The sequence below is a fragment of the Uncinocarpus reesii genome, genomic scaffold, assembly GCF_000003515.1.
Source record: "Uncinocarpus reesii 1704 scaffold_5 genomic scaffold, whole genome shotgun sequence".
Taxonomy (NCBI): Eukaryota; Fungi; Ascomycota; class Eurotiomycetes; order Onygenales; family Onygenaceae; genus Uncinocarpus; species Uncinocarpus reesii.
The window spans coordinates 327308-350757 of record NW_003052496.1 but is presented as its reverse complement, the minus strand read 5'-3'; the positions used below and the strand labels follow the sequence as shown (position 1 = coordinate 350757).

Below are 23450 nucleotides of genomic sequence, written 5' to 3'. Positions count from 1 at the left end.
ACTGAATTGCCCTTTCTTTTCGGTTCTTTTGGTTTTTAATCATATACCTTTTAATCTTCATATAACTAGATACCCGGGATTCATGAAAGGGCGCTTAAACTCCATGTTGAACAGGGAAAGTTGTACAACTTCTTTAACCCATGATGCAGCACTTGCTTTGATAACCACTACCCTTTTTCTTTCTGTTTGGCTAAATTTTGTTTGCCGCTGCTTCCAAGGCGTCTATGTCCACCTTTTGTTGCTGGATTGCATTAACCACGCCATGCGCAAAGTCCTTAGGGTCCATCATCGCACCGTTGAGCTTTTCCAATGCCTGTATTTCTGTGTTAGTCAAAGTCTTGGACCTCACCGGGCGGAAGGGTGTTGGAGCACGAGATGAAAGGAACTACAGCGTTATCAGTTAGTATGTATGTTGAAAGACGACTCGGTTTGCGTTTGAAAATGGCTTACCGAGCTTGCAGCGCTCAGGAGCGCGGTCAAACTCGCCTGGACGACATCGTGATGAATGCCCACGCCCCAAACCTTTTGGTCGGATCCAGCAGCAACGCACTCAATGAAAGTGGCAGCTTTGGTGTCACGGTCGCTTCCCATTGCGTGTTCCTTGTAGTCTACGACGTCCAGGTCGATACCAAGAGACTTCAGGGCATTTGCCAGAGAAGAGATAGCACCGTTGCCGACACCAACAATTCCATGTTGAATACTATCAATTTCGATGATGCCCGTGAACCTTCTCTTGAGGTTCTCTGTGCTAAGAGCCTTTCCTGGCTCGGGAGGGGCAGGGGTCTGGGACCGGTCTGTTGTGATATTGTAATCTATCAAAGAAAACCGAGGATTCGTCTTCAGATGGTATGCCTCTTCAAAGAGGGAAACAATCTCAGTTGGCTTGAGCTCACGGCCCAGTCTGTCCGCATCCCTTTGGACAATCTTGCTAAAGGCGACTTGTAATCCTCGAGGTAGATCCAGCTCCAGCATGCGCAGAATGATCCAAGCAACCCCACCCTTGCCACTTTGAGAGTTGACGCGGATAATGGCTTCATAATTGCGACCAATGTCTTCTGGATCCAGCGGAAGATATGGCATCTGCCAGCGGTCTTCGGATTTGAGACCGCTTGCTGCTCTTTCTTTGAATCCTTTCTTGATAGCATCTTGATGGCTACCGCTGAATGCACAAACCACAAGCTGGCCGCCATACGGCCATCTTTCATTAACTGGAATTTTGTTGCTTTCTTCCACGACCCTAATCACAGAGTTGATATCCGAGAAATCAATATTCGGGTGGATACCTTGGGTGTAGAGATTCAGAGCAAGGGTGACCAGGTCAACATTGCCGGTTCTTTCTCCATTGCCGAAGAGGGTGCCTTCAACACGGTCGGCGCCAGCCATTTGGGCGAGTTCCGCGGCGGCAACGGCACAACCGCGGTCATTATGCGGGTGAAGGGAAACACAGACTTTCTCTCTTTCGGAGATATGTGTACAGAAATATTCGATCTGGTCTGCGTAGACGTTTGGCGTTGACATTTCGACGGTAGCAGGGAGATTGAAAATGATTTGTTCTTCGACTGTTGGCTCCCAGGCCGCCTTGACAGCCTCGCAAATCTCGATCACAAACTCGGGATCAGTATCAGAGAATGTTTCGGGAGAGAACTCGTAGCGCCACTCCGTGCCCGCCGTCGATGGATCGTCCTTTGTTATGGAACGCGCATATTTCGTACATTTCACCGCCAATTCAATGCTCTGCTCTTTGGTCATACCAAACACAATCCTCCGGAAACATTCGCTCGTAGCAAGATATAAATGAAGAATTGCTTTTTTGGCTCCCTTGAGGGAATCCACGGTGCGGCGGATGAAGTCTTCACGGCAAGGACACAGAACTTGGAGCCAGACGTCATCGGGGACCTCTCCAGGCATATCAATCAAACGTCGAGTAAAGTCAAAGTCTGTTTCGGAGGCGGAGGGGAATGAGATTTCAATCTCTTTATAGCCGAGCTCGACGAGCATTCTGAAATACCTGTGTTTTTGGTCGCCATCCTAGCAGCAAGGCAGGTCAGTCAATTGTCTCGCGAAAAAGACACAATTGGATGCAACGGAATGTGGCAGGCATACCATAGGGTCGACCAAGCTCTGGTTCCCGTCTCTGAGATCGGTGGCCAGCCATCTTGGAGGTTTATCGATCGTCTTGTTAGGCCATGTCCGGTTCGGAAGCTGAATTGGCTGGAACCTCTTGTACTTTGTCGAGGGATCTTTGAGCCTGGAGAATCACAGAGCATCAGTAGTTATTCATCACTTGTGTAATCCAGGCACACATACATTGGCATTTTGACTGCAACTCAAGAACTGAGCTGGAGGAGTACAGTGTAGAGAGCTCTCACGGCGTTGGTCGCGGGGCAGCTATAGTTAGAGCAGCTAGGCCGATAACGGCGGAGGTGAGAAGAGAGGAAGAATGCAGGCACACGAGGACAACAGAAGCACAGTCGAGATTGAATTCAAGAGCAAACAAAGAGCCCAGCGAGTGCCACCGTGGATATCCCGGGGACAAGATGAGTCTTCGTGCTCTGTGACTCAATGGTGGCGAGCTTCAATCGATCTTTTTTTAGAGTTCCCCACAACACGCCTGTAATTCTCCGAGCTGCACCGACATCGGCTGGCGTGAAGAATCGCGGAGGATGCAAAAGGGCCAGCTGGCTAGTTATATAAATGGGGTCATGGACTGTGAACAAACAACTGCTGAGAGCGGCTGGCTGTACAAAAAGGTATCACCATGGCGTTGATCTGCACCTACATACAGTGTGACAATGCCGAATATGCTGCTTGCTATATCTCCCCTACTTGCTTGCTCTCCCTGCAGGCTTGCCCCTGGTCTTGTGCTTCTTTGCTTTCCCTTTGCTCTGGCCCTGCAGTCCCCCCTTGCTCTCCCGCTCCTTTTTGCCCTTTTTCCATACCTTGCCCTCCTCGCGTAACCGGGTATCGTCAAGCTTCTTCTTCTCCTTGCCGCTTAGCTTCCGCTTCTCCTTCTTTAAAACCGAGCCGGGCCCGTTCAGCTCGCTTAGTGCCCGGTTTTTCGCTTCCTTCTTTTCTCGTTCCGTCTCGAACCATGTCCGTTTCGGACGCGACATGATCTCATCCTCGTGTTTGATGAGATTGTGTCCGCGGGTGACCTGCATTTCTGCTTGAGCTAAGTGCTTCTCCGCCTTCTCTTCCTTGAGAATATCTTCGATTTCAGACTGCATTTCTTCTACTTTGATCGCCCATTCGTCTGCTACGTTGGGGTCCACGATGCGACTGACGATCTTCGCTCCTTGAGCCCGCCCGGCTTTGACAGCGGCTTTGACAATCTTGCGGTCCGGCTCTGCCGCAATTGTGCATGCACGACCACTGCGCCCGGCACGGGCAGTACGGCCAACTCTGTGAAGGTAGATCTCGTGCGACTGTGGCGCCTCGTAGTTGATAACAGATTCGACCCCTTTAATATCCAAACCTCTAGAAGCAAGGTCGGTGGCGAGCAGAAACGGGACTTTACCATCCCGAAAAGCTTCAACAGCGTGAATCCGCTAAAAGTAGTGTCAGTTTCCAGGGTTCCAGGAGCGAAACTTGCGCTTTTCAGCGTCGGCTTACCTGCTCCTGGCTCATACTGCCGTGCAACTCTGCTGCTTTTAGCCCCAGAAGCCCAAATACAATCCGGGCACGATGAGCCTCCTTTTTCTGGCGGAAAAATACAATCACGCGATTCGTATAGACCGTCTGGCAAAGCAGGACAAGATATCCCATTCGTTTCCCTTCCCTCCCTGGTCGTAACCTTACAAACTCCTGAACCAGCGTCCCAACAGTTTGCTTTTTCGCATCAACCATCAGTCGAACGGGTCTATTGAGGCCGACACGAATCAGTTTGTCAACAGAATCGGTCATCGTAGCAGAGAAAAGCATCGTTTGCCTGGATTTTGGAATGGTGGTAAGAATCTCGTTCAGTTCATCGGCGAAACCATCTTCGAGCATTCGATCCGCTTCATCTAGAACCAAAATCTCAAGGGTATCCACAGTAAAACTGGCGGAATTTCTCATATGGTCAATAAACCGGCCGGGAGTCGCGATGATGACATCCGGCCGTTGCTTCAACACATTCTCTTGTTCCCTTAAGCTGAACCCACCCACAAGTTGACAGAACGTGATGTCAGTGTACGTAGCTAGTTTTGTCGCGACGTTGTAGCACTGAACGGCAAGTTCTCTGGTAGGCATTAGAATAACAACGCGGCTCGTGGGGACTTTCCGGGGCCGGTAGAGCAGTCTCTCGAGGATGGGGATTATAAAAGCAGCAGTCTTTCCGGAACCAGTTACCGCACCGCCAACCAGGTCTTTACCAAGGAGTCCAACAGGGATAGCTTTTCGTTGAATGGGAGTGGGTGCGGAGAAGCCCACAGCGGCCAGACCGCGGAGGATTGGGCGGGAGAGATTGAAATTCTGGAATGTAGAGCTCGATGAAGACCCTTCGGGATCGGTAGTGTTCTCCTCGGGGGCGAAGAAAGCATTTCGTTTTGCGACCTCTTCAGCATCTTCCGCCTCGCTCTCTGAGCTTTCGTCAGATCGCAAATCTTCCGGATGAGGAACGGGTGACGCTACACTGTCGTTGTCGTCGTCTTCGTCATCATCAGCACCGGAATTGTCCTCATCCTCGTCCGCATCGGGCATTGAGTCGTCCTCTGAGTCTTGCCCTGCGATTGCTGCATCCCCGTCTTCCGAATCACTTGCCGCACCCATTCCAAAAGCGTCGGCCGCCAAAAGCTCATCATCTTCGAAATTGGGTAGCTCCCCGTTTTTGTCTCCGCCCTCATCATCGTGGTCACTCAGCCCCTGGAAGGAATCATCCGAATCCGACCCTGCAGCCTTGTCCGTCTGCTTCTTTTGCGCCTCCAGTCTTTTCTGTCTCCTTCTGAACAAGATCACATCCAAGTCCACACCCTTTTTAACGCCATCTGCGTTGTTTTGCTTGCCTCGGTCGTCCGCACCCCAGCCGTCAAATTCCTCGAGGTCCCCAGCATTCGCGGCACCGCCAATATCGAATTCGAAATCGGGATCTAGTATTCCATCCTCCTCCTCCTCTTGCACTTCTTCCCCCTTTTCGCTTTCTTCCACATCCTCTCCGTTGAGCAGGGCCTTCTTCCCCCTCCCTTTTGCTTGCTCTTGCTTTTTCAACTTCTTGTTCTGCGCAACAGTGTCGCTTTCCTCCCGCCTTCGCTTTTTAGACGACGGTTTCGACGTCGATTGGGCCGATTTGGCGCTTTGCGAGTTTCCGAGTGTCTCATTACCGTCTTCTTCCTCGAGGTCATCGCCGTTCAAATAGGGTGTTTCCTCGTCGGATAAAGTAAGGACAAACTCGTCATCGCGAGCCTTTTTCCTGCTCGCCATTTGCGGTAATCAGCTTAGTACTGCCTTGGAAGTAAAAGTATATCAATTCAATTCTAAATGCCAAAATATCCAGGAAATTAATCCCGTGGGCAATTGCGGCAAAACAAGCGTGGACATTGCTGTCTGTCGGCGAGAAATTCGTCCACCAGCTGTGGCAGAAAACTCCGTTGCTCACCGCCTAATTAACTAGCTAGTTAGCTCCTTGATATTACGAGACAACGACGACGGGATAACAATTCTGATCTATTCAGTCCATTTCATTTACGGAGTCTCTTTATTATCACAGCTTAGGTATATCTCTCTTTTTTTGACTTTAGCAAACCGCGGCATCAAATCCAGACAAACTCGCAAAAATATCAGAAATAGTGCATCGTACTCGATAACCAGGCAAAAATCAAAATCACTATCGCCAGGTTGGGGACAAAAAGAAGCAACTTTGGTCAAGGACGAGGCCGTGTCGCAGCCGTTGGGTAGGCAGAAACACAACGCGGTCTGAAACCATGGGGGGCGGAGGGGAGAGTGAGCATCGCGTTAACTAGATATCGAAGAAAGGAATCGTGCAACGCTTCCGTCACATCGTCTTGAAGCCTGTGGGCTCTAGTCTTGAATGTCTTTAGCCAAAACGCCAGCGAACGATCTCCGTATCTCCCTTTGTCTCTGGCTTCAGGGTGGTGTTTCGAACGAGATAACCAGAGCTCAGCCTGTCGCGTTGTTAAGCATATTACCACCAGAAGGGGCAAGGTAAGAGAACTTACACTTTACAGTTCTTCACTGCTGTTCCTTGAAGCACACCCTGTTCGGCGAAACCAAATTCCTCGGTCATCCACGTCTTAAACCACTGGTATTCATTGGCATCGTCGGCTGAATAATGGAAGACGATGACGAGCCTGGACAATGGGCGAACATCTGCACCGCAGTATAGGCTTCTTCCAGGCGCAGCGCAGTCGAATGTATAACCGCGTTTAGGCGTGTACCTTGGATCACAAAGCTCGAGCATTTTGTCCAAAAGACTTCTGCCAACGCGACGGTTATACTGGGTCGGGTTTACGAACAGCTCTAATTCGGCAGTATATCGATTTGCGGTTCGTATTCCAGAGAAGTCCTTCGCAATGATAAAGCCATAAACCGTTTCTTTTTCGCTGTTCATAGCATATCCACGTCCTGGTTTATGCTCGGCTGCGATAAGACATGGGAGTCCTGCAGCTTCGCTCTGATTCACACAAAGCCTCATTTGGTCTGGGGACTTTTCGTCTAACTCGATACACCGGACTGAGTTTTTGATATACCAGTTGTATAGACTTGTTAGGCCGGGAATATCCTTTGGCTCAACGGGACGAAGATAAAGGTTCGTTTTCGGAGCGAAAGGATGTGGCTCTGGTTTGACTTTGGCCATGGCTTTCATATGCGCGATGGACAGTTGTTTTTTCTGCAGTTCCTTTGCCTTATCCTGTTCGATTCTAAGATTCCAGTTATAAATATAACCAGCAGCAGTTTCGTGGGCATGCGCGCTTTCCGCAATAGATGTGTCCACGACCGGTTCTTGAATGTCAAATTCAACAAACCCGCTTACGCCATCGGGGTGAAGGTCAGGATTAGTAAAAGGGCCGGAATGGGTATCAACGACACAGCCGAGTCTCATTGTATACTCCAGCCAGTCGCCAAATCTTTTGGTCCAGTCGTCTCCATAGGCCTGCCAGGGGCGATACTGCCAGTCTATCAAAACAGGTTGAAATGCGCTAACTTCTCGAAGTTCAACCCCGGTTTCTCGATGTCCTTCTGTAAGAGCAGAGTTGGCGGCTACCAGTTCCACACCGGACAAACCACACTGCTGACGGTTACCAGATCCTAGAGGTGGAGGGGTAAGAGTCGCTTGTTGTGGTGCCGCGAGGACAAGGTTCCGAATCCCGCGAGTGATTTCAGATTCAGGATCAGCTCCTGGTCCCTGACGCGCGAGATGTAGTAGGCTATCTTTGGCCTGGGTTTCGTCGAGCCCCAGTTGCTTCCTACGGATCTTAAGCAATTCTGCCTCCTGGAGTCTCTGTAGCTTGGCCCTCTTGTCTTCGATGGTGGCCTCTTTGGGAGCGGCATTCTTCTGTGCTTTCGTGTTTGGACTTGGCCGAGTTAGCTCAGGCTTCGGGGCTTCCTTTGAGTTATTCATTTGTCCCGCAATTGGAAAAGCACGTTTCTCTTGCTCAGTAAATTGCTTCCCTGGGTACAATCGAGGGCCAACCATGTTATGTTCATCCTGACGAAATACGATTTCGTCAGAACCGTCCGAATCCATGCCTACCGGAGAAAAAATCACAGTTAGAAGATTTGAAGTTGCTTCAACATCATCACAAAAGAAAAATACCATTGTCAGATTCACGCTTTGATGGTGATGCATTCTCAGCCTGGTAGATTGGCTCACTTGGCTGGCTTTGCTCGCTTTTCGAGTCTTCGGGCTCAAGCTGTTTAGAAAACTTCAAGTCCATTGTTGAAGTTGAGAGATTGCCTGAGGTACATTGCTCGCGAGTTGACTTTTCTCCTTCCTCGACTAATTCGGACATTACCGTACGAGGCAGTGAGGATTGCGGCTCAACGGATCCAGGATCAAAAGCTAACAGAGTTAGAGAATTAATACTTTATAAAATGAGCTAGCCAGCAAGCAAGAGGGAAAAGCGAGAGCAATTATTGGACGCAAGATATGAAACAGAATTGAGGGCAAAAGAAGACTCACGATTCTCAGTTTCTTTCAGATCGTTCACTGTTCCCTCTGAATTATTCAGCTCATTCACCACATTTTCACTCCTTTTAGAGGCTTCTGATGAGATGCTGCTAGGGCAGGTGTCTGCAGGACCTGTAGAAAGGTTCCCTTGGTTTGGAGATGTGAAAGCAGTACTTGCAGTTCCCATGCTAACGTTCAATATAGTAACCTGAGCGCCAGAGGGAGGTTTCACAGGGGTACCCTCAGCAGCTAGGCTCTCTGTTGTTCTGGATGATTTTTCACCCTCATCCTTGGTGTTAATGGAGACCGCCCTATATTTGGACTTTGATTCATTTTGAAATGATTGAAAGGCGGCTAAATAATCCTTCCAGTCTGGCACCATTGGTGTGGCCATTTGGGTTGCAAGAGCCGTGGGAGATCCTGCGCGGCGACTATTCACACGACAGGAGAAGGACGCCTTCGATATCTGTGCACAATAGGTTTGTCAATCAAGCCGTGTTGTGAAGAGAAAGGCCATAGTTAAGATCCCATCGCCTGCAGGTTGAATGCAAACATACATGAAAAAACTGCAACTTGATAGCGCCCACAACGGTGGCTTTTCAGGTTGAGAATTGGATCAGATTTGAACCGGATTGGAAGGGCAATGAATGCGATGAATTGAGTGTAATCTTTAGACGAAAGAAGTATCAGAAGTCTGCGAATCAATGAGAAGAGTAGTGTATGTTCGGAGATAGTAAGCTGTTGCAGTCCCCACGGTGAAGAAGTGATTTGGCAAAATGACAGAAAGAAGAGAGTGAAAGAATAGAAATTGAAGCAAAAGTAAAAATTCCATGAAAAATTTCTCCTTTTGGGACTTGTTCACTTTTGTGTTAATCATGAGGGGAGGGAACTATTGTTCCTCTCGACGCCAAATCTCATCAGAGTCTGGGAAACTCCCTTCTACCAAACCACATAGGATTTCATTCAGCCAACCACTAGTTGGAAAGGCCGAAGCATCAGAAACATGCTTTCAGTCCTGAGAAAAGCACGGTTAAAGGATAAGGAGATGAGGGTGCTGATGCTGTATGAGATTCCCCATTCCTGGCTCCTCACCACCAACCGGGCTGCTAACATGAGCCAGCGGACTGGACAATGCAGGTAAAACAACGATTGTGAAAAGGATTATGAATGAAGATGTGACTACCGTAAGTCCAACACTGGGGTTCATCATAAAATCTATCGATTTCGAAGGGTACGCTTGCCTATCATCCCTCCTCGGTGTAAAAGATTGCTGATAGTCTTATAAGCTACAAGTTGAATATCTGTAAGCTACAGGACCCTCTCAATCCGATCCCGAAAGTGCTTTTGAAACGCTGATGTTAAAAGGGGACGTTGGCGGCCAAAAGACCTTGCGGTCTTACTGGAGGAACTATTTCGAAAAGACAGACGCCTTGATATGGGTGGTCGACGCGACGGATCGGTTGCGAACTGACGACTGCCGTCAGGAGCTAGCTGGCTTGCTCCTGGAAGAGGTACAGTCCGCTGGCGCACGATGTTGCATTCTCTTTCTTCGTACCCTGTGACCCTGCTTGTGGCTGACCATGTCAAGCGACTCATGGGAGCGAGTCTCCTGGTATTTCTAAACAAAACTGATGTTGATGGCTGCATGGACGAAGCCGAAGTCCGCGAGGTAAGATCATAATCCACGCAACTTCGCCCACAAGAGCTGACATGTGCTTGAGGCGTTGCAACTCGACGCAATCAAAACTCACAAATGGACCATAATCCGCTGTAGCGCCATGACGGGCCTGAACTTGACTGAAGGGCTCTCCTGGGTGGTACAGGATGCGAAGGAGCGGCTATTTCTCTACTGAACTTCAACCGCTTGACTGAAAGAATTTTTTTGGACAACTTTGATACTACAGAGTGCCTTGGTCGGACTGTGCAATGACATGGGCTCTCTTTGACTATGTGAATTGAGAACCTTTGTCCACACACGCAAGCTCTCAGTTCCTCTGTTTTAGCTAATAATAGTGAGTTCGCTTGTGCTCCGTAACCAGGGGCTTTTCTGCAGCTTTGGTGGCGCCTTGGCCCATGGATCGCGATGTTGGGGAACCACCATCTGTGCATTGAGAACCAGACTCAATTGTGTTTCGGCACGAAGCACAGAGTGCTGCTCTCCCTTCTATCCATGCAAAGACTACTGGCATTAATTTGTAATTTGTAATCTTATACATCACGACATCTCCAAAGCCTCTCAAATCCATCACACGACACTCCCGCTTGCGAGTCACTTGATAACGAGGCGCCATTATGTAAGGCAGGGAGCGGGCTCGGCTGCGAGTAAATCGGGGTTTCAGCCCGCCCAATTAGCCCCAAGCTATTTTATACCGACCGATCAGGGTGTTGATGCTAGGTTCATAACATACTGGGGCGTGTGTCGGATCAACGAGGTTGTCAGTGCTACCGAGTGTTACGTCCTGTCGACTGTACACAATGACGCTGGAACAGGGCCCGGGCGGGTCGGAGGACGTCAATGACTTCCTCGTGCGCATTCGAGAGCTGGGTGAAAAGCGCGACAAGGAGGACGAAGAGCGAACTCGGAAGCTAGAAGAGGAGATCCTACAGGGACGGAGGGAGAGAGAAGCTCGGCGTGCTGGTAGGCTGTCTTCATTGATTCACATGATGTCAACAATCGAGCAAAATAAACAAATCCCACAGGGTTCACAACTGACCATTTGCTGTATCACAGAACGCGCGCGATCTATCTCCCCGACCAAAGACTCCCCTCTGATATTGGATAGCTCTATCCAGAGGGATTCGCCTTTAAGCCCATCTGCGTCGTCGCAATCAATTCTCCCCCCCGTTGACCTTCTCCCCACCACGAAAACACTTGACCTGGATCTTGTCTCACGCCAAACCAACCCTCCTAGTGCCGATTCGGATATAGACAAGAAATCTGGTGGCAGTCCAAACAACTCCACGGAAAATAGCACGCTCTCGCGTAGCCGATCACGCGCTATGTCGTGGAGACAGCGTCCACAGTCAAGAGACATTGAATCTTTGGCTTCGACCTTGAAGTTTCCTGGAGATTTACCGAAAATAACGCCGGAGGAGACGAAGAAAACTTTTGCGGCTGCGCCCGAATCGGTAATGTCTCGTGCGCAAATCGCACAGTCATTAAGCTCAAAGGATCCGTCTTGGTTCAGTCAAACGTCTGAGCGGGGTGTTGGTTCCCAGGCCTACCGAAAATCATCTACTACACCTCTCTCAGAAATACAGCTGAACGCAGGAGGTATCAGACTTCCAGGGATTAGCAAAGAGCCTACCATTGGCGCAGAATCGAGTTACGATGGAAGCGAACGGTCGCGGTCCCCGTCTAGAGCGAGTTCTGTTTATGGCACCAGCAGCTTCGGAAATCGGTTTTCAAGCATATCCTCTGTCTCCGCGGCCGGTGGTTTGGGGTCTCCCATCCCGATAGCGAGTGCCTCCAAGTTTGAAGCGCGCCCAGTGTCAAGCCATGGAGAATCACAACCCAGCGATCGCGTTACCATGTCACCCTCGCAAACGCGCCTTGCCTCCGATCGCGCGTCATCGCCTACTAAAGGTCTCGGCGGTTTCGTCCAGAGTGCCATGATGAAGCGTTCTGATAGTGTTTCAAAACGGTGGAGTGTCCAATCGGGACCAAATACTTTTCGAAATAGCTTTATTTCAAACCGCGGCGAGCTTACGCCCTCCACAGCAAGCCTTCAATTCCCAAAACCCCAAGAGCCTTTAGCTTCGCAGGAATCCACATCGCGACCTGGATCCAGTCATAGTGAAGCTACTGTGGTTCGGCATTCCCAGAATACAACTTCGAATACTGACACAGAAGATGTCAAGGACGGTGCTGTTGCACCAAGCAACCGTTTTCCAAGATCATCGTTCTCATCATATTCAGCATCGAGGTCAGACTCCATCTCAACGCCTGACGAGCTTCCCACGACCCCTTCTAAAACAATGGATCCCAAAAGATGGAGCCCTACCAAGGCTTCCTGGTTAGAGAGCGCACTTAATAAGCCTGATTCTCCTCGACTGAAAGCTACCACCACAACCCAAGGGCCTGGATGGAAGAAGGATCTCACTCATAAGATTCGCAATTCCCGGGATGTCGGCCCGCTTCCAGAATTGCCATTGAGACCCGAGGATTCGCGGGAGGAAATTTCTGGACCTGTAGGAGGTTGTAAGGAGACAGTACCTGAAACCCTCCCCCAGGAACCCGTCGGGACAGATCCTGAACACCCTGCAGAAAATAAACCCGCAGAAAAGAAGATAACTCAATCACCGGCTATACCCCCAAAAAGTCAAGACCTGGAATCAAAAGTTCGTGCCGTCTCGAAAAGTAATGATTCTCTCACTCCATCTTTGGAGAAGCCAACAAGCAACACTAGCGAAAGATCGCCACATAGCTTAGAGCCTGCCAAACCAGCGCCGCAGAAGCCTCTGGTTACTGATTTTCGCGCAAATCTCCGCCGCCGTGAAATTCCTACTGAAAAATCTGACAGCCAGGAGCCGGAGTTCAAAAATGTGTTTGGAAAACTAAGGCGAACCGAGACAAAGAACTATGTTGCTCCCGATGAGCTTAAGGACAATATTCTCAGGGGTAAAGCAGCCTTGAACGTAACAGGCGGCCCAAAGAAGACAGCACGGGTTGATGAGTTCAAGGAAAGTATCCTAAAGCAAAAGGAAGCGATGAAAGCCGGTGGAGGTTCTATCAGGCGGACAGCAAACCAAGATCGAGTTACTGCTGCCTCGAATTCTCCTATTCCTGAAGCTATCGCAAGGCTCAACACACTTGGCCGGTCAGATAGCGTGAAAAGCGGCTTATCAACGCCGCGCAGCACTCCCATATCCCCCAGACCACTCCAGACGAATATCATCCCTTCGAGTTTTGGCTCGGAGTCTCCTCTTCCGTCGCGTGGAAACTCGCCTACGAAACAGGCGGATGATGTAAAGCAAGCCATCTCGCCGCAAGTCTCACCTACCCGTGCTATCGCCTCTAAACCGCCCGATGAACCTGATCCAAAAGCTCTCTCACCAATATCCTCACCAGAGCCACTAGTCTCTCGGTTTACCAAAGAGACCGCTAAGGGCAAACTAGCTGGTCGTTTAAACCCAGCACTGGCTGGAATTCTTGCGAGGGGCCCGCCTTCGGAATTGAAGCCTCTCAAAACTGAGACTGTAACTATTTCTAACACCCAACAAACACCGGAAACGCCATCAGCTCCGTTAACACATATCACGAAATCTCGTACAAAAGGACCTAAAAGAAGATTACCCCAGCAAGCGAGAGTAGAATCGCCGCTAGCTCCTTCAGTCAACAAAGCTGTACCGCCTGATGCAAGCCGGGATCGCCGTCCTACTAATACTTTACCAACGAAAAGTGCATCAAGCCTAGAGGAAAGATTAGAATTCTTAAATGCTAACAAACAACGGCAGATGGTGATGTTAGAGGAGTCGCGAAATGACTCGGCTAAGGCAAGGGACGTTGCTGATGGTCAACTCGAGTTCCTACCTTCTACCACCTACTCCGCCCCCAAGGAGCCTATCGAGCCCCTACCGGCATCGTCTGATTTGAGAGTCAATGTTGAGTCGAGGGACCCGCAAAATTCTCCTCCCCTGTCATTCATCTCACCCTCACAACTAGATCAGAGCCCCGTGGTTCAAAAAAGAACGCTATCACATTTGGCAGAGCAGCCGATGATTCTTAAAATTGAGCCGGGAAGTCCTTCAATCGCGTTAGATGAAACAAACTCCCCTCGTCTTTCAGGTCTTAAGGAGAAACGGTCGCGGGAAAGCATTCCGTCGTCTGTAGGTAAACGAGTTGTGAGCCCGCCGGTGCCACCGAAACCATCAACGATCAATACGATTCAATCCAATCGCAAAAGCCTTGTCCCGGCCTCGCCCTTTCCGCAAACTCCTAAAGCGGCACAAATGTTTGCTGATTTCTTTGATATACAACCCAGTGCTAAAAAAAAGGTAGACATCGACCCTTCGACTATTCTCTCGTCCCGCTCAGGCCCATCTCCGAAAATTAAGACTTTGAAAAAGCAGATATGGGAAATAGGCAATGACGGAAGGAAGAAGGACTTGCCTGCCAATCAAGAGTACATACTTTTTGAAGAAAGTATGTATTTGTGTATCCATCATTTCGAAGCTAGCAGTGGCTCGAAGACCACCCAAACACACTTATGGTGCGGTGATGGCGTCAGCGAAGGAGCCATCGAAGATGCTCAACTATTTGCACGCAAAGTGGCTAGAGAAAACAATTGCAAACTTGAAATCTTGCGGCAAGGCAAGGAATCGGCAAATTTCATACAAGCCCTGGGAGGTATCATCCTCACTCGTCGTGGGTCAAGCAGCCGTGCGAATTCATCTGCCTTGTATATGCTCTGTGGCCGAAGGCACCTGGGCCAGATTGCTTTTGATGAAGTGGATCTAACCCCTCAGAGCCTTTGCTCGGGGTACCCGTTCATTATATCGGCCAAGTTTGGCAGTTTATACTTGTGGAAAGGACAAGGTAGCACTGCAGATGAGTTGGGGTGCGCAAGGCTTATTGGAATGGATCTCGGATTAACCGGTGAAATCGAAGAGATCACCGAAGGCCAAGAACCAGCCAGCTTCTTCGACTATTTTCCAGGATCAAAGGATACGCGAACGTATTCATCCGGCCCGCACTGGCAATGCAAAGCAAGCAGTGAGAAATACTGCTGTCGACTGTTTCGCATAGACCATGAGCTTGGCCAGGGATTCGGTGCTGCCTTTTGGAATCGTCGCGGAGCCAACTCGCCCGTAGCACGACCGAACGATACAGTGCAAGAGATAGAGCCATTCTGCCAACGAGACCTCGATTCAGACCATATCTATGTCCTCGATGCCTTCTTCGAGATCTATGTGTAAGTAGAATGCATTACGTGTTCTCGAAGATTTAAGCCAAGCTAACCATGTGCACTGCAGGATTGTCGGCGCACAAGCTCATTCCCGCTCTGCAGAGTTTGCGTCGGCTCTCGTATTTGCGCAGGAGTATGGTTTCCTGGCTGTTTCGGAGCAAGATCGGCCTTTCCTTCCAAAGGGCCATGTTGTGATGCATGGATTGACGGATGAGTGCAAAAGGGCGTTTAGAAAATGGGATGATCGCCTTGCTGGCTTTGGAACTAGCAACCCGGTTCAACTTCCGCTGAATGCTGCAATTGAAGCCATCCGATGAGGGATGAGTTCTTCAAAAGTACGTGTCACCTCTTGCTTTCCTTTTTCTTCCTTTCGTTTCGGTGCATAAGCTTGCGCTTGACTATGGTACTGGTCGGGTTTGTTATTACATTTTGATATTGCTGTCCTCGCGTCCTTTTTTGAGCAAAGATTCCCATGCATGGTTATAACGGGGCCTATTTTCCTTCTCCCCTTGGTTGCGACATATCTTGTATGTACAGCGCATCTAGCATCTCTGGGGCGATAAAGGATGGATTACAAAAAGTATTGTAGATGCCCAATCAAGCTGAAGCGCTGATAAACATGGTAGCTGGTACGTACGGAGCGTAGTGTTTCTTTTCCGCACTCCTCCCAGGAGGAAAAAGGAGGCCAAAAATAAATCTCTGTGTTGCATCAACCGCGAATCGAACGCGGGCAGCTTGCTTGGAAGGCAAGCGTCATACCACTAGACCATTGATGCTTATGGGTACACCTGCCTACCGTGAGTAGCAGAAGTCTTTTGTGTATCCGGGAGGTGGCATTTTGTGGCGTTGCATCAGCGGGATATCCTCGGCATATTAAAAACAGCTGGCTGTCCACCTGATGCAAAGCTTTGGCGCCCCGAATCAATCTGGAAAGATTACTCGGCACGATCTCTGTTTCTTTTGTTGCAGACACAGTCTTTACCACACTTGCCCGAGCAGTTTGTGTGAGGGGCTTTTTATATGGTGTGGTTAGGTTGTCTCCTCCGTCCCTGGTCAACTACTTTCTCAGACATTTAGTCAGTTTTCATCACATCGAGAATAGCAGATAACTTCGCGGACAAGTCATTTCTAAAGATACCGGGGAATCTGAAAGGATATGTTTTAAAGTTGACCCCAGCCTCAATTGCGCAACTACACACTGTTCAGTCGACCATGCGGGGTTGACTGCTGAATTACCCACCTTACCGCCATTTGCCCAGCTTGAACCTTTTATCAACGTCGAACAACCCACCCGATAAAGGAAATTGAAAAGAAGAAGTCGACGATTACCCAGCATTTGTTCAACCGACAGCATGAACTCGCTTGATCCGCAGGTGGCACACGAGCTTTCGAAGCTCGACCCAGACGTACCGTTCCGAGCGACCAAAGCGCACCTACACCACACTTGGGCCAAGACCTTTTATTCCCGGCCGGAGCTTTACATCCAGCCTGAATCTGTTGCCGAAATCCAAAAGATTGTCAATCTCGCGCGCAGATGTCGTCGCCGGCTCGTGACCGTGGGCAGTGGGCACTCCCCTTCGGATCTGACCTGCACCTCCTCGTGGATCATCAACCTTGACAATTTCCGTCGTATCTTATCTTTTTCGAGCGAAACGGGGGTGGTAACCGTTGAATCGGGAATAAGGCTGTGGCAACTGGGTGACGAATTAGAGAAATGCGGTCTCATGCTGCCAAATCTGGGGAGCATTGACAGCCAGTCGGTTGCAGGGGTGATATCGACGGGTACCCATGGGAGCTCTTTGCGCTTTGGGCTTCTGTCTGATTTGGTGCAGTCGCTGTCGATAGTCCTCGCCAATGGTCAAGTTGTGAGATGTAGCGAAGCCAGCAACTCTTCGCTGTTTCGAGCGGCGCTGTTGTCCCTTGGCGCTATCGGTATCATTACTGAGATAACGATTCAGGCGGTCCCCACGTTCAATATCGCTTGGAAACAAACCTTGAAGACGCTACCGCAGGTGTTGGACGACTGGGACTCTGGGTTATGGACAAGCTCGGAATACGTGAGAGTGTGGTGGTTACCGTATCTTAAGCGTGCCGTCCTCTGGCGTGCCGACAAAACTGAATTGCCACTTCGAAAACCGCCTTCCAATTTCTATGGTGGGCGATTAGGGAGCGCGATTTATCACAACTTGTTATACCTAGCCAATTACATTCCCAGGCTGCTACCTTGGGTGGAATGGCTCGTTTTCGGCTTGCAATATGGGTTCAAGCCTGGAAGATACGTGCCAGAGGCCGTGGAACCTGGTCGAACTGGTCTGCTGATGAACTGTTTATACTCTCAGTTTGTCAATGAATGGGCTATTCCCCTTGAAAAGGGGCCGGAAGCCATTACTAGACTATCCGCATGGCTCCACGGTGACACTGAAACTGCTAAGATACCCTTCAGCCCCAAAGGCGTATGGGTGCATTGCCCTATTGAAGTTAGGGTGTCAGACACATCGAAATCAAACACGCCACGTCCTTATTTAGATGCAAGTAACAGATCCGGTCCGACGTTGTATCTCAATGCCACGCTATATCGCCCATACCTCCGCGATCCACCGTGTACTGAAAGGTATTATGAAGCCTTTGAATGGCTGATGAAGGAGCTCGGTGGACGTCCTCATTGGGCGAAGAATTTCAGCGAGAAATTAGGGCCCGTGGATTTTCAGGCCATGTATGGGACTGACCTTGATGAATGGCTAAGAGTCAGAAATGAGGCAGATCCTGTTGGGATGTTCCTGGGTGAATGGCATCGCAGAGCGTTTCTTTCCGCCCAACAGGATGACTCGATCAATTCCGCTTTCCCGCTTGCAGAGCGGGAGCAAGAGCGCCGAAAGTTTGGGAAACTTGGTGCCGGGGATGGTCTTGAGTGGATTGGGGATAGAGCTTGGTCCCATCCCAAGGCCGAACTTGGCAGACCCAAGGAGGGTGACTATTTTCAGAACACTTCTACCCCGAGTCCACCAGCAACTACAACAAGTGAAGAAAGTTTTGACTACCTGGCCCACGGTGAAGCAAGTCTCGTGGGATTGTCAGGACGAGATGGTTCTAAATTTTAAGCCTTTTGTGTCCGGGGCTGGTGCCTACCCTGTACAGTTAGAGAATCTGCTATATTACACGAGTTTGGTGACGTGGATAATCCCAACAGGTCTGGCTCTTCTTTTGAAAGATGGGAAGATATGAGAGTTGGGCACCGACTTTTGATGTATTCCTCCGCCCTGCGTGCCCCAGCGCTGTGATCCCATGCTTGCGAGGATGAAATGTCACACTGACAGACCAATCCCGCCCGTCCTATCCCGCATGTCTGGTATTCGGTACGATCATGATTCGCGTCTTCTATACTCTGTCTGGCCTGTGCGCCTCCAGCCGCCCCGCTAATGCAAACTTGACATCATCGCCTGTCAATGTCATCCCTGATATCACTGTTACTGCGCCCGGCTGCATGTGAATCTACCTTGGGATTTGGGCCGAACTATTCTGCTTTTGCGACCAAACGACTGTCCAATATTCCGGGCCTAAGCGGGGATGGAGGCTCCTCTCTCAACAAAATCACATCCCTGTCCCACGACAGCGCAATTTTGCTATTTTCAGACAACTGCATTTCTCCATGACTCCGAAGTCTGTGTTAATACAGGAAAGGCATGAAAAAAAACTGCGAAAGTGTCGGCTGCCGAATCCCTGTTCAATAGCCGATGTCTCGCAGGTGCAAAAGCCGATCCGTACTCTTGTTGTTCTTTTTGCAATATCCTGTTTCGCAGGCCACTGGTCAATGCGGCCCTCAGGGTCGAGTTCTCTCCTTGAGTTCATGCAATGTGCCGTGGATTGTCGGTTTGCATGGTTGTTTGTGCTCGCCATATGTATGTCATCAGTCGATTTGCATTTCTTCATGCGCGTGTAAAGCAGTGGGGTGTGGACACGATGTGAACCGAACCAAGAGAAATTGTGCTTTGGGGCTTTTGGCATATTTCCTATTACGTCTGAATATTCTTTTTGTAAGGCCAACAAGCCATGAAGGACTTGGAATTTGACAAACAAATTGTGTGCTTGCCTATTCTCGAACCGACGAATGTGGAAAACGCACTAAAAAAGCGCCTCCTGATCGGCCGAATGGGTTGATCTGCCTCCAAGGCGCTGTTCCTGTAGCTCCGTTCCGAGGGTTCAAGCCACACTCTGTTCGACGTCCCATCTCCCGCTTCTTTGTATCTGCCAAGGTTACCCCAACCCAATCCTTTTCAGCACATCAACTCGAAGAGCCCCTTAACCAGGGAGGCACTCCGTGTGTACTCTGTAGGTGCGCTTCCTTTATGAGTACAATCCGGGCACCGCATGCATAAGCTAACCGTTAGGTAGCGGACATACCGAGACAGTCGCCTGTTCATGTGGGCTTTAGCGAACATAAGTGCCAAAAAGACCGTTGAAGTGTGAGAGAAGGGATGATTGGGCCGATTTTTAATGGACGGGAAGGAAGAGGCGGCCCAGGCTCTCGCACCTGCTTAGTCAATGCGCACGAAGCACTCGGCATGCGAGTAACCGGGATACTCGACTATTATTCTGTCGCTGGCTGTTCTCGGGAGCGCAATGTACCCCAGCCCATGCACGGAATACATGCGTCAGCACAGACAACGGCGAATTAGACCGATGAGGGGCACGGAGGGGTATCCAAAATGCGAGGTCGAAGCGTCTGACCTCACGGTACCGAGGAAGTAGCAATCGCTCCCTTGATAGGCTACAGAGAACTGGGAGATGCATTTGGACAGGTGCTCCCTATTGAGATGTGCGGAGAAGCTTGAAGGTACCCAACTACCTGGCTTGCTCCGCAGTGTCGCGCCGAGCAGTGAACGGAAACTCGATAAAGGCCCCTTGAACAGCATCGGTTTGGGCCACTCGAACCACACCACATGACGCTCCGACGACGACAGCTAACGGTCGCCCAGCAATCCGCGTACATATACAGAGTACTTTTCCGCCTGGCGCAACAAAAAGTTCCCGTCGTCAATTGAGTTTCCCGTGAAATGACTAATACTCAGCCCACTAAGGCCGAATGGGGATATTACGTGAGCACGGGCTAATCCGAAAGAAGCTTAGGACCATGATCCCAGAAACGATGTATCAGAATCCCGTACTCCCGTACAACCACAGCTTTGGCCCGTTCAGCGACGAATTTAATTAACCCATCAGCTTGCGCCCGGCAAACGAGCCTGTTCATCCATAGGATCGAGAGATGATGTCTTCAGCAGCCAGGGAATTGTGGCTTTCGAATCGAAACGATTGGAATACTATTAGAACGGTCAAAAAGGTACTTTGGAATTAAGTACGGAGATACCAAGGCAACATCGAAATGCGCCGCAATGATATAACTATAGAACCCCCTGTTAGTTCGTCGCTGCCGCCTGCGTTTCGGCCTCCTAATGCTTTTTATCGACAAAACGGCATTGGACTCCGTAAAAGACGGCGCATGATCGATCAGCCATTCGCCCTTCAAGCACGAGCAGCTGAATACCATATGCAAAGGATTACCATCAAAAAGAAACATCAACATAATGCATGGCAGGCTGAATTTGGTTACATGGTGACGAACATAAGGAGGCAGCGAACCAGAGAGAAGGATTGGTACGGATGAGAGATCCGATTTGCACAAAAGCGCAACTGCTCCTTTGTGCTTGTTGCTTCTCACACATCCACCCCCTTTCCAATATTTTTCCAAGACAACGCCCGTAACGGGCATGGAATCGCGTTTACAGACACTCGATTTAAATGGCCCGGTGTCTTTCTTTACCCCCTTACCCGTTTGGTCTTAGGCGAGAAAGGTGATCCTTCCTCCGGGCTTGCAAGGGCTTGGCCGCTTTTCTTCCTCTTAATCTCGCGCTGAATCAAATCACACCCATCATGAGACGCCCCCTTTGAATAAAGGCCATGGATCAGGACGAAAACGTGAGTCGGGGTTGATCGGTCGGATTGATGCCCAAAGAGTCAGCCCTCCTGTGTGTTTCTCTCGCTCTTTCTCACGCCACCCGCCCCGTTTCACACCCTTGGTTTCTCTTCTTTCTTCGCTGTCAATTAGTTACCTTTGCGCCCGGATCGGGCCGCTTTTGGAGGGATATCCTCGAACCCCACGCAACTAACGTAGGTTTTTCGGGTCACGCTGCTTCAAAACACAATATCGTTGGAGTGCCCAGAGTTTACTTTTGCAGTGAAAGTACTGGTGACCGGCATGCCTCCCCAGAGTTTACCCGAATAATAATCACCGTGGAATGCAGGCTTCCAAGACGGGCAGGCAATTTGCGTAAATGACCATTCCCGATACACACCGTGACGAGAAATTGAATTTCCACGTCACTCGGAGTCACTCCATGGTTAGAATGCTAAGAAGAAAATAGAATGATAATCAACAAGGAGGGTGGCAATCCTTTCAGGGAAAACGCTGATCCCCGTACCGTTTCCTCACCCTTTCCCCCCGGCGACTAATTTCTATATCTTAATGTTTCCCCTTCTCCCTGTCGTCCATTTGGAGATTTTTTTTCGATGGCGAGCTGCTGATAGAGACGGATCTTAATTCCTTTTCTATCAAACCTTGCCCTTTTTTTACCGTCTAACATTCCCTTTACACGCCGCCACATTTTGAATTCTCAAGCAGCATCCGCCAATGCCACAACCACCCACAATCTTCCCGAAGCTTCATGTTTCATCCAGGCCACCGGGGCCTATGTCCGCACCCAATACGCTGGTAGCATTTCCAAACTTCGGGACTTCGCAGCACGCTGCTGATACCAACCCGCATCACCAAATATTTCGGACTAAACGGAAGCATGTCCTTAAAGCTTGTGATCGATGCAGAGTGAAGAAAACAAAGGTCGAGTTATATCAGACTCGATTATGCTGGCTTTTGTACCTCTTTGTCATCAGCTCTTGCTCACATATGTCACTTTATAGTGCGATGGAAACCAGCCCTGTTATCGTTGCTCGTCATACAACCATCCTTGCCTCTTCCGCGAAAGAAAGGTCACCCAGACTAAGGCCTACTCTCGAGGGTTAGTGTATAATGTTCTGGTTCTTTGACCTATTCTTTTTGACACAGCTTATATCGGATGCTGATGTGACGATATAGATTTGTTGAAATGCTCGAGTCACATCACGCTTTGGTTGTCAAGGCACTGCAACAACTGTACACCCATTGCATTGATAACAAATGCTTTCCTGGGGAGCCTATCGATGTGGTGGACGGGTATCCATTAACCCATGCCATCTTAGATAGACTTGGTTTGATCAAGGAGGCCGAAGAAACGACTTCAGACGCTCTTGGTGAAGATGCGATAGAAGCATCACAATATTGGAGGTTCCATCGTCGATCTGCGAGCTCTGTCGACACAGAGGATACGTCGTCTTTGCATGCTAGTCCAATTGAGCGATCCCCAGTCAGCGAGTCGTTTTCAGGATCTCCCGCTTCAGAAACTAATGGAATGAGCCACAAGCAATCATTCGCTGGTTTGCAAGATGTTTATACTCCATATGGGCCGTATAACTGCAATGACCATGGCTGGCCTGTGGCCGTTACCTCCACTGCTAGTCAAACCGTGGACTTCAATAACACCATTGAAGTATCCGGATTTCAAGCTGGGAGCCAATACCTAGCCACTGCGCCCATGAATGTTGTCCGACAGGACACTCCTAGCTATGATTCAACGACAGGAAGTACCTCCATGGTCTCATCAGGTCATGCTTCACAGCCAGCTTATCACGGGCACTACACTACAGGTTCCAGTTTCTCTTATCAGCATCCGAATGACGGCCTTGCAGGCGCAGAGCAATACTCTTGGGCTCCAAACCCATGGAACAGGATAAAGGCTGGGCAGCATTTGGACCTGAACTGCCCTTGATGTATAGGCTCGTTTTAAACCCATTAGAAAGCTCGTTTTCCTACCCAGGTTGCGAAATCGCCCACTGTTTCGAACTCCAGGCAATATGAACCCCAACTTTTGTCCCTTCGTTTACACTTTACACAGCCCGGCGTAAAAAAGAAAGATTTGAAGCCCTTTACTTTTCACAACATTCCTATTCGGTTCTCAGCAGGAGCCTGACTACTCCAAAATGAGAAATTGCGAGTTTGTCTTTTGGACTGTGTTTAACCTACATCATGCGTCACGCTGTAGCCAAAGAAGACATATTCTTCAACAATATGCCATTCCAAACAGCTCCGTTTCCCCTCTGAAGGCAACTCAGACGGCCTCGGAAGAATACTCTATCAAACAAGCGAGATTCGAGTTCAACACAGCTACAAAACCATTCTCTACCTGGTTTCCTTGTTTCTCTTGGAGATATGAGAAGCTATTCGTTGATAACAGCAGTTCATTCACGTGCCATCTCGTTGTTAGCTACTCTATCAAGTCCCTCTTGCCTTTTGC

The 23450-nt window shown here is 49.6% G+C and overlaps 6 protein-coding genes and 1 non-coding gene across 7 annotated transcripts; 3 read left to right on the top strand and 4 right to left on the bottom strand.

Annotated features, from left to right (window-relative positions):
* Positions 1 to 190: 190 nt before the first annotated feature.
* Positions 191 to 2315, bottom strand: UREG_07133 (2-isopropylmalate synthase; the record flags this gene model as incomplete). The annotated part of the gene is made up of 5 exons (XM_002582314.1): positions 191 to 313; positions 350 to 385; positions 451 to 2028; positions 2104 to 2248; positions 2308 to 2315. The coding sequence occupies 5 exons, from the start codon at positions 2313 to 2315 to the stop codon at positions 191 to 193; spliced, it is 1890 nt and encodes a 629-aa protein (XP_002582360.1).
* A 507-nt stretch (positions 2316 to 2822) lies between these two features.
* On the bottom strand, positions 2823 to 5397 carry UREG_07132 (uncharacterized protein; the record flags this gene model as incomplete). Its single annotated transcript, XM_002582313.1, has 2 exons — positions 2823 to 3548; positions 3613 to 5397. 2 exons carry the CDS (start codon positions 5395 to 5397, stop codon positions 2823 to 2825), a joined length of 2511 nt encoding a protein of 836 aa, XP_002582359.1.
* A 613-nt stretch (positions 5398 to 6010) lies between these two features.
* On the bottom strand, positions 6011 to 8498 carry UREG_07131 (uncharacterized protein; the record flags this gene model as incomplete). The annotated part of the gene is made up of 4 exons (XM_002582312.1): positions 6011 to 6098; positions 6153 to 7683; positions 7751 to 7996; positions 8117 to 8498. 4 exons carry the CDS (start codon positions 8496 to 8498, stop codon positions 6011 to 6013), a joined length of 2247 nt encoding a protein of 748 aa, XP_002582358.1.
* A 2081-nt stretch (positions 8499 to 10579) lies between these two features.
* Positions 10580 to 15329, top strand: UREG_07130 (uncharacterized protein; the record flags this gene model as incomplete). The annotated part of the gene is made up of 2 exons (XM_002582311.1): positions 10580 to 15018; positions 15080 to 15329. The coding sequence occupies 2 exons, from the start codon at positions 10580 to 10582 to the stop codon at positions 15327 to 15329; spliced, it is 4689 nt and encodes a 1562-aa protein (XP_002582357.1).
* Positions 15330 to 15717: 388 nt separating this feature from the next.
* UREG_07984 lies at positions 15718 to 15788 on the bottom strand. The gene has a single exon. It is a non-coding gene; the product is annotated as a tRNA-Gly (tRNA).
* Positions 15789 to 16364: 576 nt separating this feature from the next.
* UREG_07129 (uncharacterized protein) lies at positions 16365 to 18110 on the top strand (the record flags this gene model as incomplete). Its single annotated transcript, XM_002582310.1, has 1 exon — positions 16365 to 18110. One exon carries the CDS (start codon positions 16365 to 16367, stop codon positions 18108 to 18110), a length of 1746 nt encoding a protein of 581 aa, XP_002582356.1.
* Positions 18111 to 21694: 3584 nt separating this feature from the next.
* Positions 21695 to 22925, top strand: UREG_07128 (uncharacterized protein; the record flags this gene model as incomplete). The annotated part of the gene is made up of 2 exons (XM_002582309.1): positions 21695 to 22050; positions 22157 to 22925. The coding sequence occupies 2 exons, from the start codon at positions 21695 to 21697 to the stop codon at positions 22923 to 22925; spliced, it is 1125 nt and encodes a 374-aa protein (XP_002582355.1).
* Between the last annotated feature and the right edge of the window lie 525 nt (positions 22926 to 23450).